Below are 27198 nucleotides of genomic sequence, written 5' to 3'. Positions count from 1 at the left end.
ACAGCGAGTTTTTAGTTACTTTTATATATATTTTTCCAAATAGTTAAAAAAGACCACTACAAATTTTGCACTGTTATACAATTTAATAAATCAGGAACTGATGACATGTGAAGTGAATTATATTTATATAGCGCTTTTCTCTAGTGACTCAAAGCGCTTTACATAGTGAAACCCAATATCTAAGTTACATTTAAACCAGTGTGGGTGGTTTAAATGTAACACTTCAACAAAATATGAATGTAAGTTCATAAACCGTGGAAAAAATGCAGTATTGACAGCTAGATTTTTTTGGTGGAGATTTTCCATAAATATTGATGTTAAAGATTCCTATTTTTGTGAAGAAATGTTTAGAATTAAGTCCGTGAATCTATTACAATCCCCAAAGAGGGCACTTTAAGTTAATGATTACTTCCATCCATCCATTTTCTACCGCATATTCCCTTTGGGGTCGCGGGGATGATTACTTCTATGTGTTGAAATCTTTATTTATAATTGAATCGCTTGTTTATTTTTCAGCAAGTTTTTAGTTATTTTTGTATATTTTTTTCCAAATAGTTAAAAAAAGACCACTACAAATGAACAATATTTTGCACTCTTATACAATTTAATAAATCAGGAACTGCTGACATGTGAAGTGAATTATATTTATATAGCGCTTTTCTCTAGTGACTCAAAGCGCTTTATATAGTGAAACCCAATATCTAAGTTACATTTAAACCAGTGTGGGTGGTTTAAATGTAACACTTCAACAAAATATGAATGTAAGTTCATAAACCGTGAAAAAAATGCAGTATTGACATATAGATTTTTTGGGTGGATATTTTCCATAAATATTGATGTTAAAGATTCCTTTTTTTGTGAAGAAATGTTTAGAATTAAGTCCGTGAATCTATTACAATCCCCAAAGAGGGCACTTTAAGTTAATGATTACTTCCGTCCATCCATTTTCAACCGCTTATTCCCTTTGGGGTTGCAGGGATGATTACTTCTATGTGTAGAAATCTTTATTTATAATTGAATCACTTGTTTATTTTTCAACAAGTTTTTAGTTATTTCTATGTATTTTTTTCCAAATAGTTCAAAAAAGACCACTACAAATGAGCAATATTTTGCACTGTTATACAATTTAATAAATCAGGAACTGATGACATGTGAAGTGAATTATATTTATATAGCGCTCTTCTCTAGTGACTCAAAGCGCTTTACATAGTGAAACCCAATATCTAAGTTACATTTAAACCAGTGTGGGTGGTTTAAATGTAACACTTCAACAAAATATGAATGTAAGTTCATAAACTGTGAAAAAAAATGCAGTATTGACAGCTAGATTTTTTGGGTGGAGATTTTCCATAAATATTGATGTTAAAGATTCCTTTTTTTGTGAAGAAATGTTTAGAATTAAGTCCGTGAATCTATTACAATCCCCAAAGAGGGCACTTTAAGTTAATGATTACTTCCATCCATCCATTTTCTACCTCTTATTCCCTTTGGGGTCGCGGGGATGATTACTTCTATGTGTAGACATTTTTATTTATAATTGAATCACTTGTTTATTTTTCAACGAGTTTTTTAGTTATTTTTATGTATTTTTTTCCAAATAGTTAAAAAAAGACCACTACAAATGAGCAATATTTTGCACTCTTATACAATTTAATAAATCAGGAACTGATGACATGTGAAGTGAATTATATTTATATAGCGCTTTTCTCTAGTGACTCAATCCAAGTATCTAAGCTACATATTTAAACCAGCGTGGGTGACACAGGGAGCAGGTGGGTAAAGAGTCTTGCCCAAGGACACAAAGGCAGTGACTAGCATGGCAGAAGCGGGAATCGAACCTGCAACCCTCACGTTGCTGGCACGGCCACTCTACCAACCGAGCTGTACCGCCCATAGTAATGTATTTCTCTTCTTTATCTCAACCAAAAATGCTTTGCTCTGATTAGGGGGTACTTGAATTAAAAAAATGTTCACAGGGGGTACATCACTAAAAAAAAGGTTGAAAACCACTGATCTAAGCTATAATTGTGTCCATATTTATCACCTTGTGTTGTCTTTTATTGGCATGCAAGCTAAGTCAACTATGTTTATTAGTGTCATTTGCAGTGCATGATGTAAGAGGTGTTTGTAATAATTTGGAGGCAATATTAAAGACTAAAAATAGCATGTCTATCTGCACTTGTAGGACATTGTCCTCGGTAGTGGCTCTGGGCGCCAACATCATCTGCAACAAGATACCAGGACTGGCGCCCCGTCAGCGAGCCCTCTGTCAGAGCCGCCCGGACGCCATCATTGTCATCGGCGAAGGCGCCCAGCTGGGCATTAACGAGTGCCAGTACCAGTTCCGCTACGGCCGCTGGAACTGCTCGGCCCTGGGCGAGAGGACGGTGTTCGGACAAGAGCTGAGAGTAGGTCAGTCCCCCTTTGCACCGATATTTTTATTTTTTTTAATATAGGTGGTATAGACATGACAAACTCTGTTTCCATATGAGTTGGGAAGTTGTGTTAGATGTAAATATAAATGGAATACAATGATTTGCAAATCCTTTTTAACTCATTTTCAGTTGAATGCGCTACAAAGACAACATAATTGATGTTCAAACTGATAAACTGTATTTTTTTGGGGAAATAATAATTAACTTAGAATTTCATGGCTGCAACACGTGCCAAAGTAGTTGGGAAAGGGCATGTTCACCACTGTGTTACATCACCTTTTCTCTTAAAAACACTCAATAAACGTTTGGGAATTGAGGAAACTAATTGTTGAAGCTTTGAAAGTGGAATTCTTTCCCATTCTTGTTTTATGTAGAGCTTCAGTCGTTCAACAGTCCGGGGTCTCCGCTGTCATATTTTATGCTTCATAATGCGCCACACATTTTTGATGGGAGACAGGTCTGGACTGCAGGCGGTCCAGGAAAGTACCCGCACTCTGAAATAAGCAGGGGCGTCCATGATAACGTTGCTTGGATGACAACATTTGTTGCTCCAAAACCTGTATGGACAATTCAGCATTAATGGTGCCTTCACAGATGTGTAAGTTACCCATGCCTTGGGCACTAATACACCCCCATACCATCACAGATGCTGGCTTTTGAACTTTGCGCCTATAACAATCCGGATGGTTATTTTTCTCTTTGTTCCGGAGGACACCACGTCCACAGTTTCCAAATATAATTTGAAATGTGGACTCATCAGACCAGAGAACACTTTTCCACTTTGCATCAGTCCATCACAGATGAGCTTGGGCCCAGCGAAGCCGGCGGTGTTTCTGGGTGTTGTTGATGAATGTGTTTTGCTTTGCATAGCAGAGTTTTAACTTGCACTTACAGATGTAGCGACCAACTGTAGTTATTGACAGTGGTTTTATGAAGTGTTCCTGAGCCCATGTGGTGATATCCTTTACACACTGATGTCGGTTTTTGATGCAGTACCGCCTGAGGGATCAAAGGTCTGTAGTAGCATTGCTTACGTTCAGTGATTTCTCCAGATTCTCTGAACCTTTTGATGATTTTACGGATTATAGATGGTAAAATCCCTAAATTCCTTGCAATGGCTCATTGAGAAATGTTGTTCTAAAACTGTTCGACAATTTGCTAACAAAGTGGTGACCCTCACCCCATCCTTGTTTGTGAATTACTTAGCATTTCATAGAAGCTGCTTTTATACCCAATCATGGCACCCACCTGTTCCCAATTAGCCTGCACACCTGTGGGATGTTCCATATAAGTGTTTGATGAGCATTCCTCAACTTTTTCAGTATTTATTGCCATATTTCCCAACTTCTTTGTCATGTGTGGCTGGCATCAAATTCTAAAGTTAATGATTATTTGCACAAAAAAAAAATGTTTATCAGTTTGAACATCAAATATGTTGTCTTTGTAGCATATTCAACTGAATATGGGTTGAAAATGATTTGTAAATCATTGTATTCGGTTTATATTTACATCTAACACAATTTCCCAACTCATATGGAAACGGGGTTTGTAGAATGATTGATTGAAACTTTTATTAGTAGATTGCACAGTACAGTACATATTCCGTACAATTGACCACTAAATGGTAACACCCGAATACGTTTTTCAACTTGTTTATGTCTGGGTCCATGTAAATCAATTCACGGTATGGTATGGTAGATGCATCAATATCCATCAATCTATACATTTTCTACCGCTTATCCCTTTCGGGGTCGCGGGGGATGCTGGAGTCTATCTCAGCTACAATTGGGCGGAAGTCGGGGTACACCCTAGACAAGTCGCAACCTCATCCCAGGGCCAACATGCAGACAACATTCACACATTAGGGCCAATTTTGTCAAAGTTAGTTAGTGACTAACCCCAAGATGCAGAGCAGGAGGTGGCATTTAGCAGGTAAACAAGATTTAATAAAACACTAAAACAAAAACCGAACAAAAGGGTACAAACAAAAAGCGCCCACGAGGCGGATAACAAACTTGGCTATGAACAAACAAAACTGGAAGCAGAAAACAAAAGACAATAAGCTACAAACAGCTACCGAAGATAACTTACCGCAACGCTGCATTGACACAACATGACATGACAGGTAGCAACGACAATAATCCAGAACTGACTGGATGGGAAGACAGGTCTAAATAGGAGTGGGCTGATTGACACCAGGTGTGGCCAGGTGCCAATCCCCCGCAGCTAAGAGGACACAGCACTCAGGGAGAAAGACAGGAAACAGACAAAATAAGAGTGCTGACAGGACCTAAGGACAGGAAATACTACACACACACACAGAGGAAAAACTAAAACAAAAACTGTCAGGGGCAATACTGACAAATTTAGTGTTGCCAATCAACCTACCCCCAGGTGCATCAATATACAAATCCAAAATTAGTGAAATTGCCATATTGTGTAATTCGTAAATAAAAACAGAATACAATGATTCGCACATCCTTTTCAACTTATATTCAATTTAATACACTGCAAAGACAAGATATTTAATGTTTGAACTTAGAAACCGATTTTTTGGGGGGCAAATAATCATAAACTTAGAATTTAATGGCAGCAACACATTACAAAAAAGTTGGCACAGAGGCATTTTTACCACTGTGTTACATGGACCACAGAACACTTTTCCACTTTGCATCAGTCCATCTTAAACGAGCTCGGGCCCAGCAAAGCCGGCGGCGTTTCTGGGTGTTGTTGATAAATGGCTTTGGCTTTGCATAGTAGAGTTTTAACTTGCACTTACAGATGTAGCGTCAAACTGTAGTTACTGCCAGTCATTTTCTGAAATGTTCCTGAGCCCATGTCCTTTACACATTGATGTCGCTTTTTAATGCAGTACCCCCTGAGGGATCAAAGGTCACGGGCATTCAATGTTGGTTTTAGGCCTAGCAGGGATTTCTCCAGATTCTCTGAATCTTTAATGATATTACAGACCATAGCACGGTGGAACAGGGGTTAGTGCATGTGCCTCACAATATCAAGGTCCTGAGTAGTCATGGGTTTGAGCCTGTGCTCGGGATCTTTCTGTGTGGAGTTTGCATGTTCTCCCCGTGAATGCGTGGGTTCCCTCCGGGTACTCCGGCTTCCTCCCACTTCCAAAGACATGCACCTGGGGATAGATTGATTGGCAACACTAAATGGTCCCTAGTGTGTGAATGTTGTCTGTCTATCTGTGTTGGCTCTGCGGTCAGGTGGTGACTTGTCCAGGGTGTACCTCGCCTTCCGCCCGAATACAGCTGAGATAGGCTCCATCACCCCCTGTGACCCCATAAGGGACAAGCGGTAGAAAAAGGATGGATGGATAGATGTTGAAATCCCTGAATTGCTTGCAATAGCTTGTAGAGAAATGTTGTTCTTAAACTGTTTAAAAATTTGCTCACGCATTTTTTCACAAAGTGGTGACCCTCACCCATCCTTGTTTGTGAATGACTGAGCATTTTCATGGATGCTGCTTTTATACCCAATCATGGCACGCACCTGTTCCCAATTAGCCTGAACACCTGTGGGATGTTCCAAATAAGTGTTTGATGAGCATTCCTCAACTTTCTCAGTCTTTTTTGCCACTTGTGCAAGCTTTTCTGAAACACGCTGCATGCATCAAAATTCCAAATGAGCTAATATTTGCAAAAAATAACAAAGTTGTCCAGTTCGAACGTTGTCTTTGCAGTCTATTCAATTGAATATAGGTTGAAAAGGATTTGCAAATATTGTATTCTGTTTTTATTTACCATTTACACAACGTGCCAACTTCACTGGTTTTGGGTTTGTATATAGCTTTCTATTCCTGCGCCGGGATATAAAAGTAGGCCACAAATTATCCAATTATAACAATAGGTACCTGTCTAAGGGACAAAACAAGGTAGACTCACAAATCAAGATTACAAAAGAGTACAATTTATACTAAAATGTACTTTTTCCAGGACCAAAAAAATAATCACGTATACCCACAACTTGTAAAAGAGTAGAGGGTACAAACGCAGTAACTTTGACTATACACTAAATCGCTAAGAAGCTCATGTAGACCCTTATGTTATTAATGGAATTAAATATATTCCAGGGCCAAAAGGGCTTGTAAAAAAAACCAAGTCTCACGGGTACAAAAAGCAGCACATTTGTGAGTGTACAAAACCAGTGACAAAAACCTAATGTACTCCATAGAGATAATGACTGGATTCATTGTTATTGCACATACCTTTTCTAGGAACAAAAAAAGTTTAGATATATTACCAACTTGTAAAAATCTAGGGTACATTTTAGGGCGTATACTAGCCAAGTCATTTTGTAAACCCTTGAAAGTACAGTGGGGCAAGAAAGTATTTAGTCAGCCACCGATTATGCAAGTTCTCCCACTTAAAATGATGACAGAGGTGTGTAGTTTTCATCATAGGTACACTTCAACTGTGAGAGACAGAATGTGCAAAGAAAATCGAGGAATTCTAAAGAATTTATTTGTAAATTATGGTGGAAAATAAGTATTTTGTCAACCATTCAAAGCTCTCACTGATGGAAGGAGGTTTTGGCTCAAAATCTCACGATACATGGCCCCATTCATTCTTTCCTTAACACGGATCAATCGTCCTGTCCCCTTAGCAGAAAAACAGCCCCAAAGCATGATGTTTCCACCCCCATACTTCACAGTAGGTATGGTGTTCTTGGGATGCAACTCAGTATTCTTCTTCCTCCAAACACGACGAGTTGAGTTTATACCAAAAAGTTCTATTTTGGTTTCATCTGACCACATGACATTCTCCCAATCCTCTGCTGTATCATCCATGTATCCATTTTGGTATCAACTCAACTCGTCGTGTTTGGAGGAAGAAGAATACGGAGTTGCATCCCAAGAACACCATACCTACTGTGAAGCATGGGGGTGGAAACATCATGCTTTGGGGCTGTTTTTCTGCTAAGGGGACAGGACGATTGATCCGTGTTAAGGAAAGAATGAATGGGGCCATGTATCGTGAGATTTTGAGCCAAAACCTCCTTCCATCAGTGAGAGCTTTTAATGGTTGACCAAATAATTATTTTCCACCATAGTTAACAAATAAATTCTTTAAAATTCCTACAATTAGAATTCCTGGATTTTTTTTTCACATTCTGTTTCTCACAGTTGAAGTGTACCTATGATGAAAATTACAGAACTCTGTCATCGTTTTAAGTGGGAGAACTTGCACAATCGGTGGCTGACTAAATACTAAATAAAGGTATAAAAGTAGTACCTTTGAGGGTACCAGTGACAAGTCACAATGTACCATAAAAAGCAACAGTACAGAGATACCTCAGTATAACCCACTATTCTTATTGTTTGGGTTTTGACGATAATTTTTGCCCACGGTCTGGGTTATCGTATAAGGCCAAACATTGCGCGTAATAAACTAGTCCGTTTCCTCACTGATCATTCCGCAGACTTGAGTATCTAGTGTTTAATCTATGCTTTTTTTATTGACTGTGGCTTCAAAATAAGCCACCATTTGGCAAATGTACTGAAAGATAAAGTGGACCAAAAAACAAATTGCAATTCCAGAAAGAACTTGTAGTAAATTACTAACCTCCTTCCTCTTCAGTAAATGTGAAAGTGATGTTGAATGTTTATTTATCCAATTTACATTGTTTTCTGTGTGTAAAATGAGAATTATCCTCTAAAAATGTCTGGAACAGATTGATTGGATTAGCATTGGTTCTTAAGGAAAATTGGAGTCCAACCTTTTGGTGTGAATACAAGCATACTGTACTATAACTATAGTCTACAGCAGGTAGTCTATTAAGTTGTTTTGGGGGCCTCATTTCCAGAAAGCGAAGGACAGGGGGGCCATATTTCTCCCTTCACTATTAGTCTTATTTTGTATGTTACGGAAAACCAGCAACCTCTGCAGTAGAGATTTGATTTTGGGCCATTTATTTTGTCAGAGTTAAAGGAGCGTTCTATTGTTTTTAAGGGCATTCTACAAAAATGTCTCAAGTTTATTTATTTTTACTGAACTCACCAGTTAAATAGCCAAAATGATTAAAAAGACAGGACCTGAAGTGGAAGCTTGAGGAACACCACTATTATATTTAAAAAAAAAACAGTTCAACAAATGACAACTGACTGCATCTGAAGTAAACAAGCTACTGCAACCCCTTACTTACTACACAAATCACATTACAGAAAAAAATGGAGTGGGCTTTAAGGGGTGCCTTGAGGAACTCCTCAGTTATGTAAATCACAAGTCTGGACCCCAGTGTTCTGTTTTTGTTAGGAAGATTAAAATGTCAATTTGATTACAGTGGTCCAAGTTTCTACCTTACCATGAATTGATTAACGTGGACCCCGACTTAAAAAAGTTGAAAAACTTATTGGGGTGTTACCATTTAGTGGTCAATTGTACGGAATATGTACTGAACTGTGCAATCTACTAATAAAAGTATCAATCAATCAATCAACCTACAACAGGAGCAATGTAATGTTTTGCACAATTTTGCAGAAGGTCCTTAAAAACAGCAGAGCGCTCCTGTAACACCGACAAAATAAATAGACCAGAGTCAAATGCCTGCTGAAGAGGACGCTAGTTCTCCCAAATATACAAACTAAGACTTATGGTGAAGGGAAAGTCCGGCTTTAGCTTTCTGGACATGTTGCCCCCACAACTTTTTCGTTGAAGATCGTTGGTCTACACTATTGTACAAGTACAAGGATCGGGTACCATGACCTGAACACATACTCATGGCAATCTCTGATGTGTCAGAACGTCTAGTCCAGGCGTCGGCATCCTTTACCACTCAAAGAGCCATTTCGACCCATCCATCCATCTTCTTCCGCTTATCCGAGGTCGGGTCGCGGGGGCATCAACCTAAGCAGGGAAACCCAGACTTCCCTCTCCCCAGCCACTTCGTCTAGCTCTTCCCGGGGGATCCCGAGGCGTTCCCAGGCCAGCCGGGAGACATAGTCTTCCCAACGTGTCCTGGGTCTTCCCCGTGGTCTCCTACCGGTTGGACGTGCCCTAAACACCTCCCTAGGGAGGTGTTCGGGTGGCATCCTGACCAGATGCCCGAACCACCTCATCTGGCTCCTCTCGATGTGAAGGAGCAGTGGCTTTACTTTGAGCTCCTCCCGGATGGCAGAGCTTCTCACCCTAAGGGATTTCCCCGCCACACGGCGGAGGAAACTCATTTCGGCCGCTTGTACCCGTGATCTTATCCTTTCGGTCATGACCCAAAGCTCATGACCATAGGTGAGGATGGGAACGTAGATCGACCGGTAAATTGAGAGCTTTGCCTTCCGGCTCAGCTCCTTCTTCACCACAACGGATCGGTACAACGGCCGCATTACTGAAGACGCCGCACCGATCCGCCTGTCGATCTCACGATCTCGAAGATCTCTATGAAGAAGACAAAACATGAACCCAGATTTCCCTTGCCCGGACGCGGGTCACCGGGGCCCCCTTCTGGAGCCAGGCCCGGAGGTGGGGCACGATGGCGAGCGCCTGGTGGCCGGGCCTGTCCCCATGGAACTACTACTACTACAACAACTACTACCATACCAGTCACACGACAACAACAATTACTATAACAGTCCCACAACTACTATAACAACAACTACTATAACAGTCGCACTAAAACTCTGGCCTTCAGACTATATGGGTAGCAGAAGGGAGGCTCTTTTTTCTTCACGTTGATGTTTCCGAGCTCTCGGATCAACTGTGGGACTTCGATATTGTCTGTCGGTCTTAAGGTGGCACAGCCCGAAGAGGAAACGTGGGTCACCCCTCCAATGGGCTCACCACCCATAGCAGGGGCCATAGAGGTCGGGTCCAATGTGAGCTGGGCGGCAGCCGAAGGCAGGGCACTTGGCGGTCCGATCCTCGGCTACAGAAGCTAGCTCTTGGGACGTGGCCATTTCGACCCGTTTCACAAAATGAGGAAGACAACGGGAGCCGCAACTATTCTAGCCAATATCTGCTGGTGGTCACCCAGATGACAAGAATAAGGGCATGCTATGAAGCCATTGCCTTAAACACCTTCTACAACATGTACAAACTGCTTGCCAGTCCAGCAACATGTTGTGAGAGGGCTTCCGCGGATGCACGCACACGACTGGAAGGCATACTGGGTGACACAGAGTACACTCCTACTAATATGCGCCACATTGTGAACCCACACAAAAGAAGAATGAGAAACACATTTCAGGAGAAAATCCTCACAGTAACACAACATAAACGCAACACAACAAATACCCAGAATCTTTTGCATCCATGACAATTCCTGACTATGTTATACATCACGCGAGTATCCAAACCCCGCACACCTCAACGACACAGAGGGGGGGGTTGGTGATTGCGGGGTGTAAAACATAGTCAGGTTTTGTCATGGATGCAAAGGATACTGGGTATTTGTTGTGTTGCGTTTATGTTGTGTAACTGTGAGGATTTTTACCGAAATGTGTTTGTCATTCTTCTTTTGTGTGGGTTCACAATGTGGCGCATATTAGTAGGAGTGTCAAAGTTGTTTATATCACAACCGTCAGGGTACTCTGTGTCACCCAGTATGCCTTGCAATCTCATACATGTGCCGATAAAAGCAGCGAAATGCATGTGTCCGGTCGGCACGCAAATAGCATTCCGTGAATGTCGGGCGCGATGACGTTCAAGAGGACGTTAAGAGTAATATCATCACGGCACGCCCTTAATATTGTAGTCCGAGTGAAAATTGGAGAACGTGATGTCCAGGAGAGGCATTGAATTCCGGAATCTCCCCGCAACAATCTGGGGGGTCGGCGATTGTGCAGCTGAGCCGCATCAGAGTTGCCAAAGAGCCGCGGGTTGCCGACCCCTGGTCTAGTGACCGAGCACGACACCATCGAGTGTAGCTCACAAGAGGAAGGCGAGAAGTTTTGACAGAAGTTTGTCAAAGAAACATCAACGAGACAAAGGATTTAGTCACTTCTTCTTCCCACAGAAGCCCCCCACATGTGAGACCCTTACATAAATTGCATCGCAATGTGAAAATATTTTGTTGCGGCTTTGGACCCGTGTTTAATCTAGCAGTTCTGGAAGCCATCACTTTTGTTCCAGGGAGACAGACATCTGGATCCCTTTGCTTTCTTCCCTTTTGTCAAGAGGAAATGTCTTCTTTCACTTTGTGGTGTGTAAAGCGGATGAGAGCACACGCTGGACCCAGCTTGGAGACATGTTAAGAACCTTTCTCGGAGGACTGTATATCAGAACGGGGCAAAATTGGTCCATTCTGGCTCTTTCGTGTCGCTTAATCCGTGGCACTTCATTTGCTTGACCACGGGGCCTTTAAACTCATTAAGCTTTGAGAAAGAGCGCGGAGAATCATGCTAACCACTAATTGAAGTCAGGCCCGGCAGCTGGATGGCAACAATGCACTGCTGTACAATCCAAACAAATCACGGCGGGTGTACAATGTATCCGGATTGTACAGATTTAGCCTGATGAGAGAGGACTTGAGTTTGTTATTAGTTATGCGTGGAGGGGGGTGGGAACCGCAGGACTGATGGTTTCACTTTGTCACGTTGGAAGGAAGCCATTAGAATCTCTCCTATACACAAGACGCCATGCATTAATACCGCGGCCCGTTGAGCGCACGCATTACGCTGATTGGCGCGGGGGGGCCGCTATCCTGTTACACCGACCTACCGTGGTGCCAGTAAATTAATTTCCCCCTGCACCTCAGCGCGCCATAAACACGAAGGGTGTTTATTCTCAATTTCAAATGGTGACACAGCAAAGAAACGGGCACATGTCAGTCAAGCTCCAACCACAGAGGGCTCCGGCGCTGTGGTATCGCTTGCAAAAACAATGTGGACCGCCTAAGACAGACTCAGCAAGACATTTAAGCTGTGTGAGAAATTCCATTGATGAAAAACATAAAACATATCCAAATCTGCCGGTCAGCCAGTAGATGTCACCCATGTTTGCCTCAAGTTTGGACAACAACAGAAGCGGAACTGCTGATGACTTCAGCCTGAAGTTGTGGACAATGAGGGTCAATGTCGGGCTATCCTTGAAGAGGCTCAGTGGTTTACTATGTGGGCAACACATTTCTCAAGAAATAATTGGAAGGAATTTAGGCATTACACATCTGCAAACCATAATATCCATAAAACATCCGGGGAATGCATAAGTATCACCCCACGTTAAGCCGAAACCAACTGCACAGTCCATTGAGGATATAACTACTCGGGCTTGGGAGGACTTTGGAAAAGTGTTCTAAGCAAAGGCAATCCGTCGCCGCGTCTACAAACGCCACGCAAAAGGGAAAGCCGTATATCAATAACGTCCACGAGCCAGTTCTGGGCTGTCTGAGATGACGCAAAGTGGAAAAGTCCGCTGTGGTCAGACGGGTCCGTGTTTCAAAATTGGTTTTGGAAAATCTAGGCTGGAAGAGGAGCGTCCAGATCCCTTCCCGATACACAGCGAGAAAAGTCAGCATCCGTGATGGTATGACGGCGTTTTGGTGGCCTACGGCATCATGGGTAATTAAAAACCTTCAGCACCAGTCAGTGTGCTACACGGAGTCTGCATGGATCCAGATGACGTCTTCTAATCTAAGCCACATTCGGAGTGTTGCAGCGAGTCCATTATGGAGCACCAACCTGGACCAGCACTCACATTGAATTCATTCAAATGACCGTATTTACCCAAATATAAGAAAATATTTCTTTTTTTTTAACCCAGAAAACAAACAAGTGTTGTTATATACGAGGTCTAGAGATTTATGGCGGGGCCAAAAAACTTCTCCACAGCGCGTCAAAGCTTTTCTCCCGGTCACTCTTGAAATAATGCTGAAAATTGTTGAGCAGTTAAGAATTATGACATCATTTCGTCATTGCAAACATGAACCAGCGTGGCTCAGATGGTAGAGCGGTCGTCCAAAAAACCTTTAGGGTTTTACCAGCCTAGCCACAGCCGTAGAGTCCTTGAGCAAGACACGTCACCCACCTTGCTCTCAGCGCCACCCACACTAGTATGGAGGACTACAGGCGGAAATTAGAAACTATAGAAGAACCTCGATTTACGAACCCCACTATTCGCAAGCTTTTCGGTTTACGAAGCTTTAGATCGTGCCAAATATGCCTCAGTGTACAAACCGTGTCTCTGTGTACGAAAGTGTCATTTATTCATTAAACACATTATTTACTTGATGTGGGTTCAAAAAAGCTAACGAGCCAGCCTGGAAAGAAGGAGGGATTCGCTGTGGATTTAAACTAAGAGAAAAGAGGGAACACACACCCACTTCCCATCCTCTCTCTGCCTGCACTCCATTCTCCCATCGTCTGCTGTTTGCGAACATCCATCCCCCCATCCATTTTCTACCGCTTATTCCCTTTTGGGGTCGCGGGGGGCGCTGGCGCCTATCTAAGCTACAATCGGGCGGAAGGCGGTGTACACCCTGGACAAGTCGCCACCTCATCGCAGGGCCAACACAGATAGACAGACAACATTCACACACTAGGGTCAATTTAGTGTTGCCAATCAACCTATCCCCAGGTGCATGTCTTTGGAAGTGGGAGGAAGCCGGAGTACACGGAGGGAACCCACGCATTCACGGGGAGAACATGCAAACTCCACACAGAAAGATCCCGAGCCTGGATTTGAACCCAGGACTGCAGGACCTTCGTATTGTGAGGCAGACGCACTAACCCTTCTGTCACCGTGAAGCCCTGTTTGCGAACAGCAAAGTAAAAATAATTTTACTTGTCCAAAAATATATATATGTATATTGAAGCAAGACATGTACAGTATAGTGTCTTCAAGGTGTGCATTATTTTACCAAAATACGGACTTTCGTCAAGGTGATAACCAATTATTCAGATTTACAAACCCCATTTCCATTGTGTTAGATGTAAATATAAACGGAATACAATGATTTGGAAATCCTTTTCAATCCATATTCAGTTGAATGCACTACAAAGCAAGATATTTGATGTTTAAACTCATAAACTAGATTTTTTATTGCAAATAATAATTAACTTGGAATTTCATGGCTGCAACATGTGCCAAAGTAGTTGGGAAAGGGCATGTTCACCACTGTGTTACATCACCTTTTCTTTTAACAACACTCATTAAATGTTTGGGAACTGAGGAAACTAATTGTTGAAGCTTTGAAAGTGGAATTCTTTCTCATTCTTGTTTTATGTAGAGCTTCAGTCGTTCAACAGTCCGGGGTCTCCGCTGTCGTATTTTACGCTTCATAATGCGTCACAAATTTTCGATGGGAGACAGGTCTGGACTGCAGGTGGGCCAGGAAAGTACCCGCACTCTTTTACTACGAAACCACGCTGTTGTAACACGTGGCTTGGCATTGTCTTGCTGAAATAAGCAGGGGCGTCCATGATAACGTTGCTTGGATGACAACATATGTTGCTCCAAAACCTGTATGAACCATTAAGCATTAATGGTGCCTTCACAGATGTGTAAGTTACCCATGCCTTGGGAACTATTACACCCCCATACTATCACAGATTCTGTCTTTTGTACTTTGCATCTATAAAAAATCTGGATGGTTATTTTCCTCTTTGTTCCGGAGGACACCATGTCCACAGTTTCCAAAAATAATTTGAAATTTGGACTTGTCAGACCACAGAACACTTTTCCACTTTGCATCAGTCCATCATATATGATCTAAGGCCCAGCAAAGCCGGCGGCGTTCCTTGGTGTTGTTGATAAATGGGTTTGGCTTTGCATAGTAGAGTTTTAACTTGCACTTACAGATGTAGCAACCAATTGTAGTTACTGACAGTGGTTTTATGAAGAGTTCCTGAGCCCATGTGGTGATATCCTTTACACACTGATGTCTGTTTTTGATGCAGTACCGCCTGAGAGATCAAAGGTCGGTAATATCATCGCTTACGTGCAGGGATTTCTTCAGATTCTCTGAACCTTTTGATTTTACTGACCGTAGATGGTAAAATCCCTAAATTCCTTGCAATAGCTTGTTGAGAAATGTTGTTCTAAAACTGTTTGACAATTTGCTTACAAAGTGGTGACCCTCACCCCATCCTTGTTTGTGAATTACTTAGCATTTCATGGAAGCTGCTTTTATACCCAATCATGGCACCCACCTGTTCCCAATTAGCCTGCACACCTGTGGGATGTTCCAAAATAAGTGTTTGATGAGCATTTCTCAACTTTATCAGTATTTATTGCCACCTTTCCCAACTTCTTTGACACGTGTTGCTGGCATCAAATTCTAAAGTTAATGATTTGCAAAAAAAAAAAAATGTTTATCAGTTTGAACATCAAATACGTTGTCTTTGTGGCATATTCAACTGAATATGAGTTGAAAAGGATTTGCAAATCATTGTATTCCGTTTATATTTACATCTAACACAATTTCCCAACTCATTTGGAAACAGGGTTTGTACAAACTTTTCAATTTACAAACCACATTCAAAAACCAATCTGGCTCATTTACAGTGGTAAAGCAGATTCTTCATTACTGTGCATAGTCCTGAATAAAAACATTATAATACCGTCTCATAACTGTCTTTGATTTTTGTCTAAAACTGCATTTTTCCAAAAATGTGTCAAGCAAAAAAAAAAAGTTCTTACATTTGGATCAATACGATATTTTCTACTCAGGTAGCAGAGAGGCAGCCTTCACGTACGCCATCACGGCGGCCGGCGTGGCCCACGCGGTGACCACGGCCTGCAGCCAGGGCAACCTGAGCCAGTGCGGCTGCGACCGCGACAAGCAAGGCTACCACGACCGCGAGCAGGGCTGGAAGTGGGGGGGCTGCTCGGCCGACGTCAAGTACGGCGTGGAGTTCTCGCGCCGCTTTGTGGATGCCCGGGAGATTAAGAAAAACGCACGGCGTTTGATGAACCTGCACAACAACGAGGCGGGCAGGAAGGTAAGGGATTAATCTATCGACGCACAACAAAAGGGTACCCAAAAAATATTCATACAAGTTTGTTGACAATGGAAAAAATGCATGGCGTACCAAACAGTACTCCTTGGTGAAATGGGAGTCCAGTTGTGGTATCTCACAAACACCAATCACATTTCAGCAACCTTATGTATATTCTTAAAGGGGATCTATTGTGCAAAGCAAACTTTTGTTACCTATTGGTACCTGGCTTTGTGACGTCAGCGGATATTTATTCGCCGTGAAAAGTAGGTCAGAAAGCGGATTCAAGATGGTCTGTAAAACATAAATCTATGCAACATTTTGTCGGGCTTTCCCCTGAAAGTTTGTCTGTGTTTTGTTTTTTTCCTCTGCATTTGTCTGTTTCCTCTGTGTTTGGTGTCTCCTGTCTGGTGCTCTTATTTTGTCAGCTTCCTGTCTTGTTCCCTGAGTGCTGTGTTCCTCCTCGGCTGCGGCTGATTGGCACCCGGCCACACCAGTTGCCAATCAGCCTGCTCCTATTTGTACCTGCTTTGTCTTGTTTCAGTTGCTGGGTCATTGTATCGTGTTGTCGATGTCACGTCTAGTTGCTTTTTGGATGTGTTATCGCTCCTGTCGTGTCGTACCTTGTCTTTGCAGCGTAGCGGTAAGCTATATTCAGTTGATGTTTGTAGCTTACTGTTTTTTGTTCCCTGCTTCCGTTTTATTTTTCATTATACAAGTACGACTTCTGTTTGCCTGTCCACGCTAAGCTCCTGTTCGTTATTTTCTAGCTCGCAGGCTAGCTCCTTTTGTTTGATTATCCGCCTCGTGCGCGCTTTGTGTTTGTACCCTTTTGGTTTTGTTTTTGTCTTAGTTTTGATTAAATCATGTTTTCACATTCCATGCCTGCCTCCATCTCTGCATCTTGGGGTTCGTCACCAAATAACCCTGGCACATTTTGACCAAAGAACCACTATTACAGGTTATGTTGACCACAAGGAAATGTTTTAAATGTAGAAAAAAATCACAACACTACCACCTTAAGGTACATTAACAGGGAAATGGATATACTTTAGAGTAGTCAGTGTTTATTAAATAACAGCCAATATTGTTTAAATCTGGGGTTCCTAACCTTTTCCGTTACAGAGGTTACTATTAACACCGAATTCGTAATCTTATCCTTGATTGTATTTGTATTCAATGTTTCAATCTAACTTTATTTACAGTTTAATAGGATACACCTTGTTAAATAATACGAAACCATGTGTTATCACAAAGATTATTATTTATATACAGTATGGGCTTAGGTCAGACTGATTACAAAAAAATACTAGTCAAATATACTTCACAAGAAGGGACTCAAAACTGATTATAAAAAATGGACATATAATTACGCAGTTCTGAAACAAATACATTCTAACTAAATTAATAATAAATAATTTTAGAAATATATATATACATACATATATATATGTTTCAATACAATTTAAGAGCAAATGAAAATACCGCTTCACCACTTAAATTTAGTTATAATTTTTGCGCTGAAGAAACTTCTCTCTGACTATAGCTCCAGACTTCTTCTGTTTGATATTGTCATTACTGCCACAAGTGGTGTAAAAGTGTATTACAAGAGGCCCTCTCGAAGGCGCACGCGGCCCAACAATGCGCTCCGACTCTATGGTTAAGAAACATTGGTCTAAATATCAGGCACCACAAGAGAGTCTTGCCTGCAGTCAAGAATGGTGATGGTAGCGTAGCGGTCTGAGGCTGCATGAGTGCTGCCGATGTTCTGTCGATGTCTCCAACTCACCACCACTTAACATTCACACAAACATAAATATTTCAAATATTGGCCTCAAACGAATAACCCATAGAAAGCAACTGCTTTGTGTACCTTTTGTACAAATAAGTAGTGGTTTTAAATGATGTTTCTCTCAATGCATCTTCTGACCAGCAAGCATGTGTAGACACACAATGTGAGAAAATTCATTGTATATTAACATAGTGTAAGCATGTAGACCAGGGATGTCCAAAGTGCGGCTCGGGGACCATTTGCGGCCCGCAGTTAATTGTTTACCGGCCCGCCACATATTCTGGGAATGCTATTGCAAAAATAAAAAAGGACATTAAAAATATTGGAATGAGGTGAAATCTAACAGGAAAAAGTTGCAATGTTGACACAAAGCTGCCATGCAGGCTGTTTTTTTTTTCTTTTGTCTTTATTTTACGTTGTAAAAACCATCTTTACCATGAATTGATTAACATGGACCCCGACTTAAACAAGTTGAAAAACTTATTCGGGGTGTCACCATTTAGTGGTCAATTGGCCCTAGTGTGTGAATGTGAGTGTGAATGTTGTCTGTCTATCTGTGTTGGCCCTGTGATGAGGTGGTGACTTGTCCAGGGTGTACCCCGCCTTCCGCCCGATTGTAGCTGAGATAGGCGCCAGCGCCCCCCGCAATCCCGAAAGGGAATAAGCAGTAGAAAATGGATGGATGGATGTACGGAAAATATACTGTACTGTGCAATCTACTAATTACAAGTTTCAATCAATCGATTATTTATTTTTTTGCCATTGCTCAAAACAAAAAATAATGACAAAAAAAATCCATGTTATAATGAATTATTTTCAAAGCTCCAATTAGTCAAAAAATTTCACCTTAAAATTTTTTATGTGGTAAATATTGCATATATTGTGCAGTTGCCATGTAAAAACAAAGTTTTCTTTGACAAAATAGCAAAAAACCAACAAACGTAAAAATCGACAGATATATCTGAAGTTAATCTCGTAACTTAAGTGTTGAAAGTTAAAAAAAAACCCTAATAAAAATGTATCACTTTCTGTGTGGGGCACCTTTTGGATCCCAAATATATTTAGTGGTTTTTATTTATCTTTTCACTGTGATTACTCAAAAATAATAAATAATTAAAATTAGTGGTGTCCTGCATTATTGATCATTTAGGGCTCTAATGACTAAATACTGCATATTTCAGTTTTACTATAAAAAAAACAGACGTTTTTGACAGAAAAGCCCTAAAACCTTTTTTTTTTTTTAAAGTTGATATAGAGATTTGCTGTAAGCGTTAAATAAAAAATAATAATAATGTGACTTATTTTTAATATTTTAATAACTGAGACCCTTTATGGTCCCCGGGACCCCTGAAGGTAAAATACATTTAAAAAAATCCATATTTTTCTTATGGTTTGAAAATGAAAAATATCAAAATGGCCCCCGCATGCTTGAATTTTTCCGTGTGCGGCCCTCAGTGGAAAAAGTTTGGACACCCCTGATGTAGACAATAACATTGACGCTAACAATGGTGGCATACATTCTCGTTTCCATCATCGCTTAAACAGGAATATTGGTAGAGTGGCCGTGCCAGCAACTTGAGGGTTGCAGGTTCGATTCCCGCTTCCGCCATCCTAGTCACTGCCGTTGTGTCCTTGGGCAAGACACTTTACCCACCTGCTCCCAGTGCCACCCACGCTGGTTTAAATGTAACTTAGATATTGGGTTTCACTATGTAAAGTGCTTTGAGTCACTAGAGAAAAGCGCTATATAAATATAATTCACTTCACTTCATTTCGGTGAAAACAAATGTTGCGTTTGCAGCACCAAACTAAGATGGGTCGTGCCTGGCTCTACCGAGGATGTCGTTGTGGTTTGTGCAGGCCTTTGAGACACTTGTGATTTAGGGCTAAATAAATAAACAATGATTGATTGATTGACTACCAACCAGCAGGTCTGTAAAACAAAATTCGACAGCAAACATGACGTGGTAGCGAAATTCCATAGACCCCACTATCGAGTTACGCTACTGGTTGCTTTTTTTTCGAGGAAGCAGCCAAATTCGACTTAACACCGACACAGGAGGCTGCGATGCAGTTAAGGGCGAACTCTAACATGTTGTGACATAGCTGGCAACACAAGTGAATACGGCACAAAGTGGACATGCCTAAAATGTGTTATCTAGCACTGCCTTAATCCTCTTGGGCGTGTAACTCACCAAAACAGCACAGTTTGTGACTGGAATCCTCTTCTACTCCTCAATGACGACATCAACATCTTCATTCCTTCAGGGTCCGGAGGAGATATTCTTGACCAGTCTGTCACCTTCATGTTCTTTAGCAGAGCCACTTGATCCTGTTGGTGTGTTTGGGCTCGCTATGTCGGGAAACTGCTGTGCAGCCCAGTGTCTGTATCACAATACCACAGTAAATGATTCATGTACAGTGGGGCAAACAAGTATTTAGTCAGCCAGCGATTGTGCAAGTTCTCCCACTTAAAATGATGACAGAGGTCTGTAATTTTCATCATAGGTACACTTCAACTGCGAGGGACAGAATGTGAAAAAAAAAAATTCAGGAATTCAGATTGTAGGAGTTTTTAAGAATGGGTTAGTGCATCTGCCTCACAATACGAAGGTCCTGTAGTCCTGGGTTCAAATCCAGGCTCGGGATCTTTCTGTGTGGAGTTTGCATGTTCTCCCCGTGAATGCGTGGGTTCCCTCCGGGTACTCCAGCTTCCTCCCACTTCCAAAGACATGCACCTGGGGATAGGTTGATTGGCAACACTAAATTGGCCCTAGTGTGTGAATGTTGTCTGTCTATCTGTGTTGGCCCTGCGATGAGGTGGCGACTTGTCCAGGGTGTACCCTGCCTTCCGCCCGATTGTAGCTGAGATAGGCGCCAGCGCCCCCCGCGACTCCGAAAGGGAATAAGCGGTAGAAAATGGATGGATGGTATTTGTAAATTTCAAAAGGCCACGGCCCCCTGACACCCCTTCTTAACTGTCTATGCGACGTCAAGGCTTGGTTAGCCCAGAATTTTTTAATAATGAATGAGGGAAAAACGGAAATTTTAGTATTTGGGGACCATTGCAAAATGATGTGCGTCCCAAAGTCAGCAGCCTTGGCGTCACTATAGACAGCCATTTTAAACTAGACAAACAAGTCAATGGCGTTTTAAAATCGTGTTTTTATCACCTTTGTCTTTTAGTAAAGGTTAAATCGTTTTTATCTTTTAACCTTTTTGAACAAGTCGTGCATGCTTTTATTTCAAGTGGCCTGGACTACTGCAATGCACTTTATGCAGGCATTAGCCAATAAGCTCTCTCCCGGTTGCAGTTAGTCCAGAACGCCAGGGGCCAGCAAACGCCAGCATATAACCCCAATTCTTCAGAGTTTGCACAGGCTCCCTGTTCATTTTAGAATTGATTTTAAAACATTGCTGTCTGTTTTTAAATCTTTACATGGAGTGGCACCTCAATATATCTCGGACCTCATCCAAATTTACATTCCTGCGCGCGCTCTTGAGGTCCGAGAGCCAGCTCCAGGTCGTGGTGCCCAAGACCAGACTTAAGACCAGGGGAGACAGGGCCTTCTCTGTGGTCGGCCCTAAGCTCTGGAACACTCTGCCCCTCCATGTTCAAACTGCTTCCACAGTGGAGTGTTTTAAGTCTCGTCTTAAGACCCACTTTTATTCTTTGGCTTTTAACACTACGTGAGTTGTGTGGTCCTCTGTTGTCCTCTGTGTTTTTTATACACTTTGATTTCTATTTTACTGTTTTAATTGATTTTACCCTTTAAAATAGTTTTTAATCATATTTGTTTTTATATTGGTTTTATATTTATTTATTTTTTGTTTTTATTCAGTCATTGGTGGAGCATAATATTGTTTCTTTAATATTGTTTTTAACATGGCTGTGCAGCACTTTGGAAACGTTATTGTTGTTTAAATGTGCTTTATAAATAAAGTGGATTGGATTGGATTATGGTGGAAAATAAGTATTTGGTCAACCATTCAAAGCTCTCCCTGATGGAAGGAGGTTTTGGCTCAAAATCTCACGATACATGGCCCCATTCATTCTTTCCTTAACACGAATCAATCGTCCTGTCCCCTTAGCAGAAAAACAGCCCCAAAGCATGATGTTTCCACCCCCATGCTTCACAGTAGGTGTGGTGTTCTGGGGATGCAACTCAGTATTCTTCTTCCTCCAAACACGACGAGTTGGATGCGGCATGGCGTAGAGGGTAGAGCGGCCGTGCTAGAAACCTGAGGGTTGCAGGTTCGCTTCCCACCTATTAACATCCAAATCGCTGCCGTTGCGTCCTTGGGCAGAACACTTCACCCTTTGCCCCCGGTGCCGCTCACACTGGTGAATGAATGATGAATGAATGATAGGTGGTGGTCGGGGGGGCCGTAGGCGCAAAGTGGCAGCCACGCTTCCGTCAGGGCAGCTGTGGCTACTGATGTAGCTTACCACCACCAGGTGTGAATGAATGTTGAGTCCCACTTCTCTGTGAGCGCTTTGAGTATCTAACAATAGAAAAGTACGATATAAATTTAATCCATCATTATTATTATACCAAAAAGTTCTATTTTGGTTTCATCTGACCACATGACATTCTCCCAATCCTCTGCTGTATCATCCATGTATCCATTTTGGTATAAACTCAACTTGTCGTGTTTGGAGGAAGAAGAATACTGAGTTGCATCCCAAGAACACCATACCTACTGTGAAGCATGGGGGTGGAAACATCATGCTTTGGGGCTGTTTTTCTGCTAAGGGGACAGGACGATTGATCCGTGTTAAGGAAAGAATGAATGGGGCCATGTATCGTGAGATTTGGAGCCAAAACCTCCTTCCATCAGTGAGAGCTTTGAATGGTTGACCAAATACTTATTTTCCTCCATAATTTACAAATAAATTCTTTAAAATTCCTACAATGTGAATTCCTGGATTTTTTTTTCACATTCTGTCTCTCACAGTTGAAGTGTACCTATAATGAAAATTACAGACCTCTGTCATCATTTTAAGTGGGAGAACTTGCACAATTGTGGCTGACTAAATACTTTTTTGCCCCACTGTATAATGAACCATAGCACTTCAGTGCTGGCCGAACTCACGCAACCCCAGAGCATGATGCTAGCACCATTACGGACTGTAGGCAAGACACAGTGGTTATTTAGACGATAATAGCTGTGTGTTTCGGTGGATGTTAAAGCTATACTGCGATACAAGCTCCACACTGATGCCGCTCTCTATGTTATCAGGTCCTGGAAGAAAGGATGAAGCTGGAGTGCAAGTGTCACGGCGTGTCTGGTTCCTGCACCACTAAGACCTGCTGGATCACCCTCCCAAAGTTCAGAGAGATCGGTTACCTGCTAAAGGAGCGTTACGGCGCCGCCATTCAAGTGGAGCCGGTTCATGCGTCCCGCCTCCGCCAACCTTCCTTCCTACGCCTCAAAGAGGGTCGGGGATACCAGAAGCCCGCCGACACCGACCTGGTGTACCTGGAGCGCTCGCCCAACTACTGCGAGGAGGACAGGGCCACGGGGAGCACGGGGACGCGGGGCAGACTGTGCAACGGCACCTCGGCGTACACCGACGGCTGCAACGTGATGTGCTGCGGCCGGGGGTACGACACGCTCCACTACACGAGGGTCTGGCAGTGCAACTGCAAGTTCCACTGGTGCTGCTTCGTCAAGTGCAACATCTGCAGTGAGAAATCGGAGGTTTTTACCTGCAACTAGAGAGAGGGATGAAAAGGAAGTATTTATTCGACATTTTTGCACATTTTGACATCCTATTTGAAATTCTTTATGAAGGACGGTGAGGGAAGGCTTTGGGCTGGAGTTGCTGGTCTTAAGCATCCTGCAAGAGAAAGGATTTGTTTTGAAAAGCCAAATAAAAAAATGTCACAGACAGAAGGCGAACAATTCTGCTACACAGGATTGCGATCATGCAAGTGGTCAAAAGCTGGAATATGACTCACACTGTATTCTGTTTGAACACTGAAATGAAAAGTCAATATTTATGTTAGATTTATAGCAAGGGGAAATGACAACTCACCGTTTTTCTTCTCGGCTGTTGCAGAATCTGTCATTTGCAGACATTATCGGTAAGCTTTCATACATGAAGTCAGGGGTGTCCAATGTGCGGCCCGATGGCAGTTTTTGACCCCGGAACTGTTTCTTTACTGGTCCTCTGAATATTCAAATATAAAATGAATTCATGAATGAGATATACTATATCATAATATATTAACTTTGTGTCACATGACACTAATGTCCAAACATTTTCCACTAAGGGCGACAAAATGAAAAATGAAAGCATGAGGGGGCATTTTGATAGCTTTAATTTTCAACACCAACATATATACACATATTAGATTAGATTAGATAGATAGATTAGATAGTACTTTATTTATTCCGTCAGGAGAGTTCCTTCAGGAAAATTACAATTTTCAGCACAATCCCATTCAAGATCAGACAAACATTACAGGGAGACAGAACAGGATCGCTGACGGGTCTGCCGGCTTCCAGCGCCCCTTACAAAAAAGATGACATACAGGTAAACAGGGAGAAAAGAATAGAAGATTAAAATTAAAAAATTAAAAAATCGGTCTTAGCCTGGGCCCTGGAGTGGGGGTGCAGACTGAGGCAAGGGGAAAAAAAAAATATATATATATATATATATATATATATTTGTTTTTGTCTTCTCCTTTTAGGGTTCTCCTCAGGTTTTGCACCGGGGACCCAGACTGGTCACAGTCATAAAAATGTTAAAAACAAGTCATTTTATATTTTTATTATTATTACTCAACGCTTAAATCTCCAGATCAATTTCAGGTCTATATGTCAATATAAAGTAAAAACATTTTTTATGTTATATGCCTTTTTGTCAAAGAAAATCCTCTTTTTATGGAAAAAACACAAATAGGCGATATTTTCCCCCGAAATGTTTTTTAAAGTGCAATATTTACGTAGGTCAATAATTCATAACACTATTGATTTATTTATTTTGAAGCAATTACAGTTTTTAAAAAAAAATCCCACTAAAATTGTGCATCCAAAAGGGCCCCATTCATAAAAGTGAAGTGAATTATATTTATATAGCGCTTTTTCTCTAGTGACTCAAAGCGCTTTACATAGTGAAACCCAATATCTAAGTTACATTCAAACCAGTGTGGGTGGCACTGGAAGCAGGTGGGTAAAGTGTCTTGCCCAAGGACACAACGGCAGTGACTAGGATGGCGGAAGCGGGAATCAAACCTGCAACCCTCAAGTTGCTGGCACGGCCACTCTACCAACCGAGCTGAACCGCTTTTAAAGTGTTTAAAATAAGTCGTGCATTTTTTACTTTTAAAACGTAAGTCTCTAGATCAACTTCAGATCGCTCTGTCGATTTTATCCTTTTTATTCATGTGTTTGTTTTATGCCCTTTTTGTAAAAAAAACAATAAAAACTGTTTTTTCATATGGCAAAAACACAAAAAATGCTAAATATTCCCCCAAAAATATGTAAAAGTGGAATATTTTACATGAAGTAATTAGAGCCTTGAATAAGTAAATAATTCTCAACAACATTGATTTTCATTCGTAATCATTTTTTGAGCAATGACCGCTTTAACGGGGAAAAAACAGCCTGCATGGCAGCTTTGTGTTATTAGGTCAAACATTAAAACTTTTTCTCGTTGCATTTTCAATAGACCTCAGAATAAGGGATTCAAAAAGTTCATTTTTCCACACGGACATATTAAGTAGCGTACCGCACGTTGTGTAAACAATGCACACCAAGGCATGCTAGCAGCGACTGGGCTATGATAGACTGACCAGACCTCCTCTTTTCACTGGATATGTCCTCTTTTGCGGGGCTGTCTGGGTGGAGTTTCTTAAATCCCTCAAATGTCCGGCATTTTAGGTTCGGGTTGCGTGTATTTTCAATGTACGTTCGGGATTAAGAAGGGGTTAAAAACAAAACAAATTGTGCACGCAGCAACATTGGTGAGGGAGGGGCAGAGACAGAGAGAGTTATGATGAACGCGCATGCGTTGCCAAGGCTCTGCTTTTTATCCATAGATTTATTAGATTTTATTTTTTATTATCTATAGCAGGGGTGTCAAAAGTGTGTCCCGGAAGCCATTTGCGGCCCACAGCTAATGTTTTAAAAGCCCACGTCACATTCTAAAAATACTATTAAAATAAACAAAAAAATAACAAAAATGAAATAAAAAAGCTTAAAAGTTAAATGTAATTTAAAAAAAGTTGCAATGTTCACTAATAAAACAAAGCAGTTTTTTTTTCTTTCAAACTGTCATTGCTCAAAACATAATATTGAATCAAAATCAATGTTTCTATGAATTATTGACCTATCCAAGGTTCCCAATACTTCACATTAAATATTCCACTAAGAAAAATATTTTTGGTGGAAGATTTTGCAAATTTGGTAAATAAATAACCAACAAATTTATATTTTGTTGTTTTCTTACTGTACCGAAAATGAACCGAACAGTGACCTCTAAATCGAGGTACATACCGAATCGAATTTTTGGTGTACCGTTACACCCCTAATATATATATATATATATATATATATATATATATATATATATATATATATATATATATATATATATATGTATGTATATATATATATATGGGCTTCACGGTGGCAGAGGGGTTAGTGCGTCTGCCTCACAATACGAAGGTCCTGCAGTCCTGGGTTCAAATCCAGGCTCGGGATCTTTCTGTGTGGAGTTTGCATGTTCTCCCCGTGAATGCGTGGGTTCCCTCCGGGTACTCCGGCTTCCTCCCACTTCCAAAGACATGCACCTGGGGATAGGTTGATTGGCAACACTAAATTGGCCCTAGTGTGTGAATGTGAGTGTGAATGTTGTCTATCTGTGTTGGCCCTGCGATGAGGTGGCGACTTGTCCAGGGTGTACCCCGCCTTCCGCCCGATTGTAGCTGAGATAGGCGCCAGCGCCCCCCGCGACCCCAAAAGGGAATAAGCGGTAGAAAATGGATGGATGGATGGATGGATATATATATATATATATATATATATATATATATATATACACACACACACACACACAAAACATACAT

The 27198-nt window shown here is 41.4% G+C and overlaps 1 protein-coding gene across 1 annotated transcript in view; it reads left to right on the top strand.

Moving 5' to 3' along the window:
- The window catches only part of LOC133561208 (protein Wnt-7b-like), a 27454-nt gene extending 802 nt beyond the window's left edge, over nt 1-26652 (top strand). The window contains exons 2-4 of the mRNA XM_061914518.1: nt 2186-2412; nt 16058-16329; nt 23363-26652. Coding sequence (XP_061770502.1) covers nt 2186-2412; nt 16058-16329; nt 23363-23842 — 979 coding nt within the window. The 3' untranslated portion in view covers nt 23843-26652. The remainder of the gene's footprint in view (nt 1-2185; nt 2413-16057; nt 16330-23362) is intronic.
- Nucleotides 26653-27198: the final 546 nt, after the last annotated feature.

Source organism: Nerophis ophidion, linkage group LG10 (assembly GCF_033978795.1).
Source record: "Nerophis ophidion isolate RoL-2023_Sa linkage group LG10, RoL_Noph_v1.0, whole genome shotgun sequence".
Classification (NCBI taxonomy): domain Eukaryota; kingdom Metazoa; phylum Chordata; class Actinopteri; order Syngnathiformes; family Syngnathidae; genus Nerophis; species Nerophis ophidion.
Note: the sequence above shows the minus strand (reverse complement) of the source record. Positions and strands in the feature narration are given on the sequence as shown.